Genomic DNA, 19,267 nt, shown 5'->3' with positions numbered 1-19,267 from the left:
ATTGTTCACTTATCTATAGGATTATAGTGTTTTGTTTTTGTTTGAATTTCTGTGAGCTTTTCATCAATTTGTGTCTTTTTTGAGAATTGTAATATATACATTTTTCATATTTAAATCTATTGATGCTTTCTTTTGTTATTTTCTTCATTGCTTTAAGCCTGGGAAGTGCTTTTTTAATCCACAGACTGGAGAGATATTCACCAGGGTTTCCTTTTTCCTCTTTTCGTTCACTTTATGGATTAATTATCTTCTTTTACAATTAATTCTTATCTTTCTAGAGTTTAACATATAGTATTAGGTTTGGGTAGATATTTTTTACCCAGATACCTAACTAATTATCTTATGACTTTTGTTCTTCATTGTGTAATGCTGTATTTATTATGCATTAAATTTTATTATATTAGGCTATCAGGGTAAGATAGTATTTTGAAATTGTCTTCTCAGTCTCTCTCTCTCTGGACCTATTCTATTGAAGTTTTGCTCATCTGGAGGTTTTATTTACTACCCTGCTTCTTTTTTGGCTTTATTTTTTTCCCTTCTGTTTTTAATTTCTATTTCTGCACTTTCCAGAATTTTCAAAAAATTAATCCACATGTGAGTGCTTGAAGGCAGCTGCACTGTTACATTTATCATTGTATTCCCTGTAGCCCTTGTTAAATTTTTTTAATTTTAAAATTAAAACATTTGGGAGATAAGGAAAAGCACAGAGAAGAAAATAGTCTCATCACTCAAATATACCCTGGTTTTGTTAAATATTATATGATACAGAATTTACTGCAAACTGTATAGTATATGTAATGTACTATATTATATAATATTAATCTATGTATATATAACTGAGAAACACTCATGTATATAAATATATATCTAAACTTATGTACTATTTTGTTATGTGCATTTTACTTATAATAATTCCATGTCTTTAAATATTTTTGTGCAACTTAAGTAAAATTTTAAATTTGTTATAGTGATATCCTTTAGTCTGTATACGAAATAAATTAACCTATGTGAAAGAATATGCTATTGTTTTAAAAGTGATTGAATTTCTGAGCAATAATGGGGACAAAACACCCAACTAATCTCTGTTAAAATGCAAACCTGTATGTCTGTTTTTCAAAGTTGTGTTAGCCACTGCACAGTTGTTTTGTGGAGGTTGAATGTGTAAAATGAGAGGAGACAAATGGGTTATATATTTTGATGTTTCTAGGGAGCCTAAAAATGGTTTTTGCCACTTGATGTCTGGCATAGTGGTAGCATATAGTTCAGGGACTGATTCTTAGTTATGGATGTCTCAGGAGAAAGAAGGAATACCAAATACCTAGGGCAGGAGAAACAAGTTAGATGCCAAATAAAATGTGTGCAATCATTGGCCAAAGTTGGGTGCAAATAAGGTGGGAGGAAAAGCTGTGGTTAACAAAAGGCTGGTAAATGGAGACGAGGCTCTGGACCAGAGGGTGGGGAAGGTGATGACAGCAAATACCTGGAAAATACAGATTGCCCTTTCAATGTGCCTCTTTATGTGGAGGCAGCCGTATGATCCATAGCTTGAAATCACAGGAGAGCTGAGCAGCATGACCTTTTTTTTTTTTTGGGAAGAGTCCTCAGATGGATATGGTTTGCTTCCTCAAATTCTCATGGTTGAGTAAAGTGTAGTTAGGTATTGAAGGTGCCTTTGTTAGATTACAGAAGGAAGGGTAGAGGAAAGGAATACTTTTAGAGAATTTTGAGAAGTGGTGAAACTACCAGCACTTCAGGATATTGTCTCTGGGGAAAATGTCTCTTGATGCTCTTTATTGGAAACTGCCATATAACAAATCATATGGCAGCGAGCCCAGTGTGGCTGGAATAGAAGGTCCATTGGTGCAGTTTCGAGAGGGCATGCTAGAGAAAGTACTTCACCCAGGGTGAGAGGCATTCAGTCCCAGGAGCCGTAGGATTTGGATTTTATCTCAAAACTATAAAGTTTATGGCAGAAATAAGGGAGTGCTACATAAGCACTTCACTCATATCTTCACAACCTTTTATTTCCACATGTACTACAAAGGTTATCTTTCCTTTTTGAATCATATATATTCTAGTCAAGTGGATTGAAAAACATTTTAGTATAAGGTGCATTTTATTTTTAATCAGTTTTCATTTATAATATTGGCAGTATTTTTACTAAAATTCTGTAAACACAGAATTAAAAGCTTTCAAAAGAAGAGCTTATCAGGCTATTAATACTCTGGTTTCTTTTTATAAAAAAAAAATTTTTTTAAGAGATGGAGTCTCACTCTGTTGTCCAGGCTGGAATGCAGTGGCGTGAGAATATTTCACTGCATCCTTGAGCTCTGGGGCTCTAGTGATCCTCCTGTCTCAGCCTCCTGGGTGGTTAGGACTATAGGCATGTGCTACCATGTCCAGCTAAGTTTTTTTATTTTTGTAGAGATGGGGTCTTGCTATGTGGCCCTACCTGGTTTGAAACTCCTGTGCTCAAGTGATCCTCCCTATCACAGCCTCTCAAATGGTTGAGATTATAGGCATGAGCCACTGCACCTGGCCATGCTCTACTTTAATACTACTAATTTCACAAGTTTATCTTTTGATTTAGGTATTTCCATTGTTTTATGAAATGTGAACATGATAACATGCTGACAGTATGAGCCCCTGTTGAACATATTGATGTATATTAGCTTGAAAAGTCCTAAGGTCTGGGGTTTCATCTTCTATGTAAGAATTAATGAACTTTTAAAAAACACATTGTGAATTAAAAATGTGAACTATTAAGTGAGGAGAATGCACACCATGAGAACAGGTACTTTTTCTGTTTATCTACCACTGTATTCCTAGAACCAGGCATAGCTAGGGCTTGACTCACTATAGACACCAGTACATAGTTGTTCAGTGGGAGTAAGTGTATGAGGGACTCCTAAATCTTTTGGAGTTGTAGGTTTCCACTGTTTTGATCTCTTGGGATTTTCCCGTCTTTCCTCAAAGTTTTCTGTGTTAAATTATGGTAGGTTAATATGATGTATCAGAAAATCTGGTGACATATGTTAAGATAATTGGCAAGATTCTATTTTGTAATTCATGAATTAGTATTAACTGTACCCTTAACACTGGTAACCTTTATGAATTGTTCAGTTGGGTGGATATAGTTTCCACAGTGGTTTATTATTATAAATTTAAAAAAAAAACACTCAAACTGTTTAACTCTTTGTGAATGCTGTGGTGTATAAACCAGGTAGAGAGAGTAGTGCTGAGATTCTCATGCTGAGCAGATGGCAGGGCCTGCTTGCCAGTCGCATAGCTCCCTCCTTCCCACTGCCTTTGCAGCTCACGCTTGTCATATTTTTTTCCTTAGGAGAATGCCCAATCTCCTAAGGTCTTTCCAAGAGAGAGTTAAAATTCATGCTATGGTTTTTCCAAGAGAGAGTTAAAATTTCAGAGGTTAAATTCCTGAATGCCCAGAGACTACTGTAATAATTAGACTTTAAGGCTTTAGAAAATGATAATATAATTTGTGCTGTTTTGATTTTATTAGGTAAAAAAGCTCCAGTTTTATTTAATAAAGAAATGATTGAGTCAATGAAGGAAGGTTCAGTTGTTGTGGATTTAGCTGCTGAGGCTGGTGGAAACTTTGAAACCACAAGGCCAGGAGAACTTTATATTCATAAGGTATAGCAAAATGCATTTTCTCTCTGTGATCACTTGTCATGTCTTCAGTGATTTATGAGGGGATGTTTATTTCTTTAAATATTTAGAGCCATTGAGGCCTGAAACTTTAAAATTAAAAATAGGCATATTTAATGCTCCTTTTGTAATATGTATTTATGTTTATGGGCATATCTGTATAGTTATAAAGATATATAATTTGAAAACAGCATTGAATATGAATGAGAATTGTCCTAGAATGAATGTGAACATAGGGAGATAGACCTTTTTGACTTTAATTTTGTTCATTTAGGGAATTACTCACATAGGCTACACAGACCTGCCCAGCCGAATGGCCACTCAGGCTAGCACCCTATATTCCAACAACATCACCAAACTCCTGAAGGCCATCAGCCCAGACAAAGATAATTTTTATTTTGATGTGAAAGATGACTTTGACTTTGGTACGATGGGTCATGTCATCAGAGGGACTGTAGTGATGAAGGTAAGTAAAGAGATCTACTTCTTCCTGTGCTCTTAATGTAAATTTGTTTTAGGATTTTGTTTATGGGAGAATCCTATTTTAGAATTGAGACATATTTTAATAAGATATTGGTATGCCAGGTTTATGCTGGCATAAACATATTTGAAAATGTTTTGAAATGCAGAATGATTTAAAGAAAAATATTTCAAAGATTTAAAAGTACATGACTTACCAAAAGTGTACACTGCTTTTGAAAAATGGAGAATGAACAAACAAATAAAGTAAAAATTAAATATTTCCCCCACTTACCTGCTTTTAAGGGTTTGATTTGCATTTTTGTGTATATGTCCTATACACATACAAATTACATATTTATGTATGTATGTGTAACACGGATATTAGTATTTATATACACATGTGACATATTTATGTAAAATGATGTTACAAATGATATGAATTTATATAAACTTATATTGAAAAGAACAGGGTTTTAAAAAATAGTAACCTATTGTAAGCAATTTTAAAATGCTGGATTGGCTTTTTAATACGTACTATTTTCTAATATCTATTAGGATGGTAAAGTGATTTTCCCAGCTCCGACACCGAAAAATATTCCTCAGGGTACCCCAGTAAAACAGAAGACAGTGGCTGAGCTGGAAGCTGAAAAAGCAGCTACCATTACACCCTTCAGGAAGACAATGACGTCGGCTTCTGCGTATACAGCAGGTGAGGATACTATTTAACCAGGGTTTAGTCCTGATTGTTTGATTTTGCAAGTAATATATTAATTTTCAAAATTAGTAAATGAAATGCTGTAGTCTTTTTTGGATTCCATTAGTATTGGGCCTGACAGACTTGATTTTTCAGCAGCATGTGACTTGTCCCACCTCTACAGAATTGGAGTTTATTTACTGGACTCAATAAATAGAGGCACTGTGTTAAATATTGGAATGAAAGCATGAAATAATATGCAGGCAATAAACATTTTTCCTTTTATAGAAAACATTTTAAATACAGTCTTTTACATATGTTAAAAATATACCTATTATGTATATGTAGGCACTGTGCTAAATACTGGAATGAAAGCATGAAATAATATGCAGGCAATAAACATTTTTCCTTTTATAGAAAACATTTTAAATACAGTCATTTATATATGTTAAAAATATACCAATTGTGTATATGTATTTTTGAAATAGAGTCTTTCTTCATTGTTCAGGTAGCAGTGCAGCGGTGTGAATATGGCTCACCATAGCCTCAACTTCCTGGGGTTGAGGAAGGAAGCTTCCCACTTCAGCCTCCTGAGTAGCTGGGACTACAGGTGCATGCCACCATGCCCAGCTAATTTCTGTATTTTTTTTTTTTTTGTAGAGTTGGGGCTTCACCATGTTGCCTAGGCTGTTCTTGAACTCCTGAGCTCAAGTGATCCTCCTGCCTTGGCCTCCAGAGTGCTGGGATTATTTTATCTACATCAAATGTATTGAGAAGTGATGTATGCCATATTTTGATGGTGTTAAATGCATATAAGTTTAATTATGTTTTTTTCTATTCTTTGTAAAATATCAGCTGTGATTATCCACACATGGGTAAGACTAAGGAACCAAATGTTTGCCTTAAAGAATATATACTGCAATATAGGCTATAGCCCGTGAACATTTGACTAACATTTTAAGTTACTCAGCTTGTAAACTCAATATTTTCATTTAGATCTCTTTTTTTACAATTTGACATAAATTCTTTGTTTTTAAATTCATCTTCACAAAAACATTAAATAATTTATTATAAAGTGGTGATTAATATTCATCCTGACTATTCATTGCTAGAGGCTGAAATATGGATATTTGATTTTAGATTGGTTTCTGTCTCAAAGAATGAATTAAAAATGTTTAGATCTATTCAGAGCCAAACAAAAACAAAACAAACGCAAACTATAAAGAATTAAGGACCAGCACCAGGCACACAGAAGTCTTGTAGACTCAGCATTCTCTAAATTCCCATGTGAGTCCAGATGTTTTAAAGCGAAACATGTAACTCTCCTTGAATAAAGAGCAAGTCTCAGCAAAATGACTGAAAAAGCCTCTAGTTGTGAATACTGTGAGTAGATGAAGCAGTGTCCTTACTTGCACTCATTTGTTAAAAAAAAAACAAAAGAAATGAGGTTATTGTGTTGTACATGGAGCATATTATGAGTAGGATTATAAATTTCCATTTCTCTTTCAGATTCATCAGGAAATGTAGTGAGGCACACGTAATGATTTATTTTTCTAGATTTCTCTTATATTTCTTGAATCAGGGTATATTGCCTCTTAATATATATGACAGTAGCATAGTCCAGTGAATAAAAGGATAACCTTATATGTGTTTTTCCTTACCTTAAACGTCCTCTTTTATCTTAAAAATAAGCATTTTTAAAATATGTATTAGGAATGTATTTGAGCAGCATTCTTCAAAGAATATGATTTGCTTTCTCTTCTTTCGTCAGCTTTTCTCTTCCTCTGTTATACAGACTGCAGACATACAGTCTGACATACATTACTAAATATATTATAGAAAACACATCAGTTTATTAAATAGTTGATAAGAAGACCTTCAGATGTGTGATACAATTTCTATCATAGATGCCTAACGCAAAGGATTGTGGATTGTGATAAGATAGTGCTTCTTGACTAACATGGCCTTAATAATAGCTAGCATTTAGTGAATCCTAGGCATTGTGCTAAATACTTCACATGCCTTAGCTCATTTATTTTTTACAAAAATTCAGCAAAGTGGGTATATTATTATTTTCTTTTTCAAATTAAGACAGAGAGGGTTGATAAATTTACATATGAAGACACTGAAGCACAGAGAGGTTAAGTAACTTGCCTGAGATGACATAGCTAGGGAGCGGCGGAACCAGGATTCAAACCAGACAGACTGACTTAAGGCAACATATTCTTATTCACAACTCTCTACCACTTTTCTAATTTTTACCTGGAAGGCAAAACAGTGTTGTATCTGACTCTCTTACCACATGGTTAATGGGCTATGCATTGGAACCTTGGATATATGATACGTGTGTAGGAAAATATAAATTAAAACTATAGTCATGTTGGCTGATTTAACATAAAATTAATGTCATTCTCTAGATATTCCAGTGGTGCCACTTCCAAAGTAATAGTTCATACCAAGGAAAAAGGTACCTTCTTCAGGAAAGTTAATTTCTAGCTCCCTGGTCACCCACTGTCATTTTCTTTTTACTGACCACGAGGTAACCCTTTCTTTTGTTGCAGAACAACTGTCCATATGTTTGCTATTAAGGAAGGCGATAATTAAAGATGTATGTTCAGAGCTGTTTGTATTCTGCACATTCTTAACTTAATTTGTATATTTTTTTTCCTTTTCTTTGTAAAATCCTGTTTGCTGACTTGGTGTTGAGGCTAGAGCTGACTGCCCTGGCCAGCAGTCCAGTCCAGATTCAGGAGCAATTGCAAAACTTGTGTCCCGGGTGGGTAGAAGCCATATGTTTTGGGGAGGTGCTGGAGTGAATGAAATTCTTCCTACTCTTTTAAAACCCCTATTCCTCAGCCAAATCTTAGAGTGACATAAAATTGGCCTCATAAAAGTCTTGTCTTATAAAGGTTCTGTCTTGTCCAAGTAGAAAATACCTTGATAGGTCCTCCATAGGCCTGTAATCGGGAAAAAAAATGCTTGTATAAACACATGTGGCATAGTCAATGAAAGTTACAACAGGGAAGAGGACAAACCATGCAGAGGAAAATGTGCAAATTGTTATTAAGGTGACTCATAAATATTGCTAGGTCTTTATAGCTTATTTTTGCGGTGGGGGGGTGGTCAGAAAGTTGAGTTTTGTCCACAGTATTCCTGCATCCCCCCACTTCTCAATTGTCAAATGTCTAAAAAATCTGCTCATTGCTGGCAAGGAAGTGAAATTTAAAAGCATTGACTATTCCACATATTTGTGTGTGTGCTTTTAATCTTGTTGCGATAACTGGATGTCAGCTCAAACTCTTTACCCTCTTTCTCTAGGTCTCACGGGGATACTGGGTTTGGGCATTGCGGCTCCCAATCTAGCCTTTTCTCAGATGGTGACCACTTTTGGCTTGGCTGGCATTGTGGGCTATCATACCGTCTGGGGAGTGACCCCTGCTCTCCACTCGCCACTGATGTCTGTGACGAATGCAATCTCAGGTTTGTTCCTCTCTTGTTCTTCCTCATCTTAGGTTTTCATAGGCTTACTTAGCTCTAGGATGCCTGTCAATGAGGTTTATAAAGTCTGTTTTTTCAAGTTGTTTTGCTTGGCATCTGAGGTATCAGCTTTGGTGATCTAAGGGCTCCCAGACTCCCAGAGGGAATGGATGTGGGCCTGCAAAGTAAGAGGCCGTGGGAGTGTGTCAGCTGTTTGGACTGCTCTCATTTTAAGCAGTGCAGAACCACTATTATTTCTTCCAAGTTTGATTTTTTTTTTTTTTAAGGAAGGGATTCCACTGATAAAATGTGAAAACTGGTGTTCTACAGAATCATAGTTGTAATATCCTATAGTCTCTCCTTGGATTCAACTCAACATTCAGCCTAACAAGGCTACAATAGGCCCTGTGTTACATCAGATTCACCATGAAGCTATGGGACGAGAAAACACAGCTTTCCATTGAGGTGGCATCTGGCATTTCTGTTTGGTGCCAGTCTTTTCAGAGTTCATGCAGCAGTCCACACAGCTGCCCAGTGCTGAGACCAGCTCGGTCGTAGAGACCCCAACCCAGGTGGCGCTGAAGGAATTAAGTAACAGAAACAAAAAGATAGAGTGCAAAAGTGGGATCGAAGTGGGATCGTCAGGGGTCTGCCAGCATTTCCCAGCTGACAGCCCAGAGCAGACGCTGACCCACATATTTATTCTTTGTGAACAAGTGATTATTTTTAATAAGCAGATGCTCAGTGTTTCTTCATAGAATAAAGATAGGCTAAACAGGCAGATAGTACCTGTTCACTACTAAGATAGAAATAAGCTAAAAAACACTCTTTGTGAATCAGCAATGGGGACAAGGTCATATACCCTGTGTTTTGGGAGCTGGTTTAACTAGTGCATGATCAGTACATACTGCTTGCTTATTCTAGCAGTTTCCTGCCTGGGGATGGCTCGGTGTTCCTTGCCATGGCCTCTCAGCAAACAACATATACTCCATCACGCACATGTCAATTCCTCCTCCCAACAGCCCAGGATCTGTTCTTTTTGGCCCCTAGCAATGGTTCAGATATGAGGAAATGACAAGCATGGGAGCTGGTGGCTTGAAAGCCTTAGGGCCAATAGTCATCTTTTATGACATTGCCATAGGCACAGCTTCCAGGATCTCTGCAGGGAACACATCTAACTCCAACAGGTACTGCAGCCAGGAAAATCCAAAGCTAGGCATCACCAGCAGGCATTTACAGTTCATGAAGAGTTTCTTCCAGTTTAGATGCAAGTTATCTACTCGGGTCACTTTTTAACCATAAGCAGTGTTGCCTATAACATTGGTGGATTCCCGTCTGTGTTAGAGGAACATAGCTAGAAAGTTAAAGGAAAGTCCAATTCCTATGCAGAAGGAGAAAAGGTTTCCTTAACCCTTTACCCACAGTAGTAATTTGAGTGAGAATGCTGTGAAGGTGTGTTGTCAACAGTCTGCATAAGGAAAATTGTTTGTATCCTTTTAATGAGGGTATAAGGAAGCTGCCTTGTTTTTTGACGTTGAGAACTTTGCCCTCTATGGATCTATGTATGTGAGGTACTCAGCTATGACATTGGATTTGGTGGTGTCACTATCATTATTCACCATGTTGATGCTTTCTTTCTAGGGCTGACTGCAGTTGGTGGTTTGGCGCTGATGGGAGGACATTTGTATCCTTCCACAACTTCTCAGGGCCTTGCTGCTCTTGCCACATTCATATCCTCTGTCAACATTGCAGGTACAGTGTCAGTGAAAGGCCTCAGAGTACTATTTTTAATGGAGACCTGCAAAGCAAATTTAAATCAATATAAAATAGACATCCTTATTTTAAGAATTTAATTGAGCCTTTAAAAAAGGTCTCACTCAGACCGTAAATGCTCTTCGTGCAGGAAAATTAGTTATTTTGCCCATCTGTAATTTTTAGAAACTCTTGATAAAAGAACAAGCCCCAGTTCTCCAAAACAAACAAAACGATGTCTTGCCACAAGTTAACTTGTTATTGAATGCATAGCTTTGAATTAAGTTGAGTTCGCGATATCACCATAACATCTATAAATGAGTACAATTTTAGATAAAATGTTAAGTCTTTTGCCTTATCCCAGCCAGCCTTTGTTCCTGGAAACTGAAAGCCTAGCCCATCACTCATGTGTGAGACTCATTTGATGCTATTTTGTAGCTAAAAATTCTTTAATGTGTCCAAGAAGCCTGGTAACTGTTGATTTGTTATTCTTTTCTTTTATAATTTATTATAGGGTTTTACAAAAGTAACAACCTACTAGAAAAAATACAATCTTTGATCTTTCACATTCCCAAGCTTTTTGAATGGCTTTTTTCTTTTGGTCATACAGAAATAGCTTTGCATTCCGATAGCAAATTTTCTTCCTGGATATATTTAGTGTTTTTTTCCCCCACCTTTTTAATGGAACTGGCTTGAGTAATAGAATAACTTTAAATTTTGGCTGGGGATGGTGGCTTACACCTGTGACCCATCACTTTGGGAGGTCGAGGTGGGTGGATCACCTGGGGTCAGGAGTTCGAGACCAGCCTGGCCAACATGGTGAAACCTCTCTCCACTTAAAATACAAAAATTAGCCCAGCATAGAGGCACGAGCTTGTAATCCCAGCTACTCGGGAAGCTAAGGCAGGAGAATAGCATGAACTCGGGAGGTGGAGATTGCTGTGAGCCAAAATCATGTCACTGCACTCCAGCCTGGGAGTGAGAATTCCATCTCAAAAAAAACAATTTTTTTTTGAGGTTGCAAAATGTTACTTTATATTTATTCCTAGGTGATAAAGCTGTGTTTAAAATAGAAAAATTATAGCACTTTAAAAAATCATGTTGCTCAGTGAGTTCAAAGAGGTACCTCTTCACATTTTTTATTCCTTTTGCTTTGCTAAGGTGGCTTTCTGGTGACTCAGAGAATGCTGGACATGTTCAAGCGTCCCACTGACCCCCCAGAATACAACTACCTGTATCTTCTCCCTGCTGGCACCTTTGTTGGTGGATATTTAGCTGCCCTCTACAGTGGTTATGACATTGAACAGGTAAGAGGCTCTTTGAAAGTTTTTATATTTACCACAATATTTTCTTCTCTATTAGATTTAACATTGTTAGGTTACCCTAATTCAAATTATCAAGCAAATACAACTGTTTCAAGTAAATACAACAATAACCCTAGAAACATCTTGGTCAAACTGAGCATTCTCTTCCCCTAAGGAACAGGACCCTGGATTCTGGAGACAGATTTTTCTGGTAACTGAGTTTAAATATGGGTTTATACCTTTGTTTCAATACATTTTTCCACATGTAAAAAAGAGTTAAGAAAGTTATCAGTATCTTCATTATGTACCTAGCTAGATTGTGGATTTATAATGAAGCAATTAATAAAAAATTTGAAACATTTTTATTAGGTACTATTAGTTATTTTCCTATTTCTTCCTCTACAAATCCAGCATATCATCTCTTGCTACCAAGAGATGTGATGCCAATTCGTTAAAAAAGAGGATAGTTTAAACTTAATGCTGTATAGGAAAACAGAAATAATCCAGCTGGACTTTGAAAGTTCCAACTTGTAATATAACGGAGCTTCAACTTTGTTCTGAACTCCGCATTTTCTATTTCTTTTCAATGACTGTCTTTTAGTTTCTTCTGTGTTTCCAACATGGAGTATTTACTGAATGAACACATTTTTTCGTTTTTTGAGACGAGTTGGAGCAGTGAGTCAGAAAGACCTTAGTCTGAATTCCAGATTTCCAATTTACTGATCATTTGCCTTGCAGAAAATATATAACTTCTTTAAGCCTTGATTCTCTCTTGTACAAAATGAGGATAATGATTTTTCCCTCTTGTGGATCTTATGAGACTGTTACAATACAAGTAAAATATATGGCCCAGCCCCTGGCACTTACATCAGGGGTTGGCTCTTTTACAGCATTTGGTCAGATTCAGTATTTTTAGATCCAATGATAACTCCATTTACATTTAGGTACTTTTATGTGTTTTTGTGCATGATACCAAATCCAGAGGAAACCAATTTATATAAACAATGTAATTGCAGATACAATTTAAGTATTTAATATTTTAATATTCCTAATGGGTACGAAATATATTAAACTTTCTAAGCTAATAGACCAAAGGTTTTAGTAATCTCTCTATCTCTTCCCTTTCCCTTTGAAAAGATCATGTACCTAGGCTCGGGTTTGTGCTGTGTTGGCGCCTTGGCTGGGCTTTCCACCCAGGGAACAGCTCGTCTTGGAAATGCATTGGGTATGATTGGGGTTGCTGGAGGACTGGCAGCCACCCTTGGAGTCCTAAAACCGGCCCCAGAATTACTAGCTCAGATGTCTGGAGCGATGGCTTTGGGTGGTACCATTGGTAAGCACTTGTGGGCTTCAGCCTTTTTGTGAACTCCAGTTTCTCAATATATATTTCTGTCTAAGGTCCATATTGATGAAATAATTAAATTGCATTCATGGAAGTTGCTTCAGTTAATATTATTTTGGTGAAATTTCATCCCGGATTGTGTAATTCTCATTCAAATACAAACATTTTAAAACACTGAGTAAGTGCATTAACTGAGTCAAAATATCCTGTACCCAATTCTTATTTTACTGGCTGGGTCCCATTAGTTGATAATGGAATGGGGGATTGGAATACTTATATATGTACTGTATATAGGCTAACTTTTGTTCTGCTGGATATCAATAACAGCTGAAGATTCTGCTTCATAGTCCTGTTAAAAATGAAAAAAAAAAAAAACAAAACAAAACATGTGCCAGCAGAAAACCACTGTTTTATTTAGTTTTGTGCTGGATTGTTAAATTTTCAGAAATTTTTAGGCTAGACATGGTGGCTCACACCTGTAATCCCAGCACTTTGGGAGGCTTATGTGGGTGGATCACTTGAGGCCAGGAGATTGAAACCAGCCTGGCCAACATGCTAAAACCATCTCTCCTAAAAATACAAAAAAATTAGCTGGGTGTGGTGGCGTACAACTGTAATCCTAGCTTCTTGGGTGGCTGAGGCATGAGAATCACTTGAATCCGGGATGTGCAGGTTGCAGTGAGCTGTGATCATGCCACTGCACTCCAGTCTAGGTGACAGCAAGACTATTTGAGAAGAATTTTTTTTTTTCCAGGAATTTTGAGAGCTGGTTGTTAAATACAGCCATTATTGAATATTAAATTACATAAACTTAAAATTAAATAAATCATATTAGAAACAAAGGTAATAATATTAAAAACTCATAACTTTCTAATTAATTTACTAGGTTTTATTATCTATGATCTTGAGGTTACTTATATCCATTGTATGTGTATAGAAGAAATGCTATATATCAGTGGGCTGTGGTACATTTCCTCCCAGTTCTACAATCAGTGATATCACATTGGTAGATTGAAATTTAACTTGGTGGGAGTATTGGAGTGTGGAATTATATACCCAAATGCTACAAATGTGGGCTTGATTTATTGTTTTGTTTATTGTTCAGACCTGAGATATTGATGGAGAATATGTTAATGATGCAGCTTAAACTTTAAATGTGCTTTGACTGTATCTATGACATTGTGAATAGCACAAATAATTGAGCAAATAATCTTCCAGTATTTGAAAACTATTATCAGATTCAGCAGTGAAGTCACTCACGTGGTTGATAAATGAAGTTCTTACATACATTCTGTTGTTTTACTTTCATCTTATTTAAGTAAATAAAAATATCAAACAATGTTTCTGTTGGAAGTATGCTTATTCATCAGTTGCAAACACTAGGTGGCTACAGATATAAGAATTTAGCAAAAATCCATAAAAGCATTCTATGAAAGTCAATTTATCCCTATGGAATTCAATAAAGAACACGTATATCTCATTATTTGAAAATTGTGTGCTAGCCACCTTTATATCAGTTAAACCTCATGTATTTTCATGTGCATATATGTTTTCCTTCTGGAACTGGTTATTAAGTGTTTACTAGTGCAACACTGGCTTTAGGCCTCCTTTTATACTTCCTCAGAAAAGCTTTGACTCATCTCTTGATAATCTCTAGAAAGGCACTTGAAAGCAAATATTTGCATTGTAGGTTCATGGCAGGAAAACCTTTAGACATGAGCTTAGCAAATATTCTGATCTCCACTTCTTGCATATTTACTACCCAGATTTTTGCGTTTCTTTACCTTGGAACTTTGATCCCATCTACCCACCTGAAAACCAAGGTTGTCTTCACGTTCCAGGTGTTTCTAATGTGCTCAGGAGCAAGCGCTGGCTATAGAGAACAAGGCCTGGGTTGTAACGCGGAGAATATAAGGGAATTTAATTAGAGCTTTAGGTAGTCTGAAGAAATGTTGGCTGGGGAAGGTTGGGAGTTTGTGAGAGGAAGAGGCGTGCATTGATGCTGCGTGTTTTGGGTTCAATGGAGTTGGGTCGTGCTTAGCTGTGTGGAGAGAAACTGCTGTTTTGAAAGGGTATGCACGGTGAGCATTTTTAATCTGAAAATTCAAAATGCTCCAAAATCTAAAACTTTCTGAGGGCTGACATGACACTACAGGTGGTGAATTCCACACATAAATACTTAATGCAAACTTTGTTTCACATGCAGAATAATTTAAAATGTTTAAAATTACTTTTAGGCTATATGTATATGAAACATAAATAAATTTCTTGTTTAGACCTGGGTACCATTCCCAAGATATCTTATTATGTATATGAAAATATTAAAAAGAATTAAAATCTGAAACACTTCTGGTCCCAAGCATATCAGATAAGGGATACTCAACCCCTTATACAATCAGTGTCCTTACCTTCTGTACAGCCCCCATAGAGAATATTTAGCCCATACTGGGAACTAGATAATATTTATTGGTGACAATGATGGAAATCCTTAAGGGTGATCTTTGTTGTGGTTACTTCTCAGAAGTTTGTCAAATTTTAATTTATTTTTGACCTTCATTTCATAACAGGATTGACAATTGCCAAACGCATCCAGATTTCTGATTTACCTCAATTAGTTGCTGCTTTTCACAGTTTAGTGGGTTTGGCAGCTGTACTTACTTGCATAGCTGAGTACATTATAGAATATCCACATTTTGCTACGGATGCAGCAGCAAATCTCACCAAGATTGTGGCTTACCTCGGCACTTACATTGGTGGTGTCACCTTTAGTGGGTCTCTCATTGCCTATGGAAAATTGCAGGGTAAGTGATTCAGCATAACATAGAGGTAAATATCTATTGTTTATGGTATTTAGGGATCCATTTCAATTTCAGAAAATACATTAACAGGGTAGAGCACAATGGCTCATGCGTGTAATCCCAGCACTTTGGGGTTGAGGTTGGAGGATCTTGAGCCCAGGAGTTCAAGACCAGCCTGGGGAATATAGCGAGACCCTATCTCTGATTTTTATAAAAAATAAAATATTATTATTAATAAAAATATTCAAAAAAGAAAATACCTTAACAGTAAAAACTGTTAGGTGAAGAGTATTCATAAAGCACTCAGAAATTATAAAAAAAATTTTCCCCCATCCTTCTCCTTTATTGATACTTACAAGTCTCATAAAGCTTTGTAGCTGTTTCATTTGCAGACAGCTAATAGAGGAAATTAGTGCACAAAAATTTGCATAGAGGGATTAGTTGACTTTTGATAATACATATGAACTAAATAACATCCTCATAATCCATGGTTAGAGATGGCTATGTAGAATTCACAGAAATGAACTTTATACATTTTCCAAAATAGAAGCTTATTAAATAAATTTATGAGTAGTAAACAGTACTTATTTTGAAACAAATACACGTTTAGGACTCTAGCCTGACAACTTTGCTGCTGGTAAAGTCAGTCATGAAAATGGAAGTGGAGAAAAAACCCTACAGTGGCTGTTGTCAGTGTTGTTACTGAAAAGTCTCTAGAGAGACTAGTTTGTGATTTAAAAACATGGTCTTGCCTCTCAGTAATAAGGTCATGGAAATTAAGTGGGGAACTTCCATGAAACTTGAAAATCATAAAATAACTTCAGTCTCAAACATTCTTACCTCATGCTTTGCTTTTAGGAACAGATAAACAAGGTTTCTTCCTCCTCGGGCTCAGTGGATAAAATCAGAAATACTAGTGTGCTAGGACTTCCTCTTGAAGTTCTGTTTATTTATTTTTACTTTTTATGCTTTAGTTTTGTCAGAAGTCTTGGACGCATGAATTCTTAAATAAATAAAACCACACTTAACAACTTCCATGTTGATCATATAGGAGAAAATCACTTTTTAAGATTTCATGATAAAAAGGAAAGAACTTGTTTTGGTATCAAAGTAGGGAAAAGAATAGTGAAGTCGAACCATAGTTTTTCTGTCTCCATTCATGTTTGTTATGTGTAATAATTCTAATTTGCTTTTGTGTTTCATATCTGGTGATATAAAGTAATATTTTAAATACCATGTTATTCTAATAATAAATTTTGGTAGTTTAGGATTAAAAGACACACTTGAGTATGTGTGAGGGGGTTTCTTACAACACATTCTGAATTCTAAATACTGTGTGCTTGGCTCTAGGTCTCCTGAAATCTGCCCCTCTCCTACTCCCTGGAAGGCACGGACTCAATGCAGGCTTGCTGGCTGCTAGTGTGGGTGGGATAATCCCATTCATGTTGGACCCAAGCTTTACCACTGGCATCATGTGTCTGGGTTCTGTGTCTGCTCTCTCTGCTATCATGGTAAGAAGTCAGAGATTAAAAAGTATATTTTTAGTGAGAGGAACTGGGAATATTTTGTTAGATTAAAGTCTAATCATATTTTTATCTCTTCAAGAACCTTGATAGAATAAAACTGTTTTTAAAATTATGTCACATGTTCATTTTTTTTTGAATCTGGAAAACATAGAAAAGTATAAGAAGAATATTATTCTTTCTTGCAATTTAATCGTTCATTTCAAAGTTGTCACATGAGACCTCTACTGCTCTGGAGTCTCTTCACTGGATCAATGTGTTGGCGAACAGGAGCCTAAAAAGGCCAAGGGTTTCAGTTTCATTTATTAGGTGCCTACTATGTGACAAGCCCTACAAAGTAGTGCTTCAGCGTTTATACAGTACATGTAAGATTGTCTCTGCCCACTAGTTGTTCTCACATTCTTTGGAAGATATGACATGAAATCAAATAATTATAAAATGCAATGCAGTTTAAAAACCCTACATGCTCAGTGAGAGAGTTCAGTGAAGCTTTCATGATAGGTTCAGTCTTCCTCTTTCTCTATTATTTTTACATTTAGTAATTGAAACACATGGTAGTTTTTAGTTGTCTATGTGGTAGTCTGGCATCTTATATCCATGTATGATGCTGTTTCATGTAGCTCTGTTATTTACTGTTATTCACTGTTATTCATGTTCTTTCAGTATGTACTCTGGACAAGATTTATATTTAAGTTAAATCTGCAGTGCCTAACACAAAGTTAGATACATGGCAATTGCTTATGAAATACTTACTGGCTCCTTGATTCAGAAACACCAAAATCATAGTGTAAAAATGATATTTATTTTTGTATGATCATTAGTTAAGTCATGATTGCAACACAAAAACTATAGAACACTGAAAAGCAAATTAAAATCTCATCTTTATATGAACACTCATGGTCTAATTTTATTCTAGCTTTTATAGCACTGATACTTGTTTTATTTTAAACAAAAGAAAAATAGTTTTGATATTTTTAATCTAATAAAGCAGAATAGGTTAAGAAAGTTTCAACATAAAAGATATACAAATGTGGCCAGGTGCGGTGGCTCATGACTGTAATCCCAGCACTTTGGGAGGTCGAGGCGGGTGGATCACCTGAGGTCAGGAGTTTGCGAATAGCCTGGCCAACATGGTGAAACTCCATTAATAAAAAAATTAGCCAGGCATGGTGGCACATACCTGTAATCCTGGCTACTTGGGAGGCTGAGGCAGGAGAATCACTTGAATCCTGGAGGCGGAGGTTGCAGTGAGCCAAGATTGCACCATTGCACTCCAGCCTGGGCAACAAAGCAAGACTCTGCTTCACACACACACAAAAAAAGATATACAAATGAAAAACTTTAAGAATTGTTAGTGAATATGATATTTAAAGTGTTTATTTGTTCTTTGAGAATGTCTAAGACAAAGTATTGTTTTAAATTTATTGCTTTTGGCTTAAATGAGAAATACATGAATATGCTCTCATTGTAACAAATAAAAAAAAGTAAAAATATGTGAAATAAAAAGCAAAAACTTTCTCCCCACTACCTTTATTCCTTTCCTCTGTTTAGTAACTTTGGGTTGTATCATGGACATTGTTAATGATACATTATAGACATTTTGGATTATGTTGTATTCTTTCAAAGAGTATTAATTATCTTTTTTTATGTTTGTGTTTTTGTAACCAACTAACATGGCTAAACTCAAATTTCAAATTATGGTGGGGGGCAGCTGAAATCTATTGTTATTTTATCCTTAACAGGATTGCTTGAAGTCTGTCTCTCATATGTGTAGTTCAAGAATCATCCAGAGATTTGGGTAGAGTTTATATACAGAAACTGGGACTTCCTCTCTATAGCCTGCTCCTTTGTGGGATTCCCTTTTTACTTTCCAGCTGCCTTAGTGATCTTAAATGCTATCTTCGGGATCTTTAAGCCAGTAAGACTGTGGGCTTATATTTTAGTTATAATTTCTTTAATTGGTACCAACAGGGGGCTTGCCGTCAGTCTAAAGCCATAAAAAGTGGGGAATTCACTTAGTGTCATGTTTTTCCAAATATAGACCCCCTCTCCAGTTTCTGTCTGCTTTTCGTTACTGGAAAGTGTTTTCTTAAAATGTAGGGATTTTTTTTTTTAGGGGAGTGGGTGGCTCAGTGTTTATAGCTGTTATACCTGTGGGAGTGTTGGTCAGAGGGGAGACACTTATTACCAGAAGTGGAACTTACATGTAAATATATTAATGGGAAAGCCAGAATAATTAAGGA

The 19,267-nt window shown here is 36.1% G+C and overlaps 1 protein-coding gene across 2 annotated transcripts in view; it reads left to right on the top strand.

Annotated features, from left to right (window-relative positions):
- NNT (nicotinamide nucleotide transhydrogenase) overlaps window positions 1-19,267 on the top strand; it is a 97,059-nt gene that overhangs the window by 44,235 nt on the left and 33,557 nt on the right. For both annotated transcript variants that reach the window (XM_002745003.6, XM_002745002.6), the window contains exons 8-16: window positions 3,524-3,657; window positions 3,947-4,138; window positions 4,690-4,843; window positions 8,147-8,308; window positions 9,947-10,057; window positions 11,219-11,364; window positions 12,499-12,694; window positions 15,271-15,504; window positions 16,852-17,012. In XM_002745003.6, coding sequence (XP_002745049.1) covers window positions 3,524-3,657; window positions 3,947-4,138; window positions 4,690-4,843; window positions 8,147-8,308; window positions 9,947-10,057; window positions 11,219-11,364; window positions 12,499-12,694; window positions 15,271-15,504; window positions 16,852-17,012 — 1,490 coding nt within the window. The remainder of the gene's footprint in view (window positions 1-3,523; window positions 3,658-3,946; window positions 4,139-4,689; window positions 4,844-8,146; window positions 8,309-9,946; window positions 10,058-11,218; window positions 11,365-12,498; window positions 12,695-15,270; window positions 15,505-16,851; window positions 17,013-19,267) is intronic.

Source organism: Callithrix jacchus, chromosome 2 (genome assembly GCF_049354715.1).
Source record: "Callithrix jacchus isolate 240 chromosome 2, calJac240_pri, whole genome shotgun sequence".
NCBI classification, from domain to species: domain Eukaryota; kingdom Metazoa; phylum Chordata; class Mammalia; order Primates; family Cebidae; genus Callithrix; species Callithrix jacchus.
The sequence above is the reverse complement of the archived record's forward strand: the minus strand, read 5'-3'. Positions and strand labels throughout refer to the sequence as shown.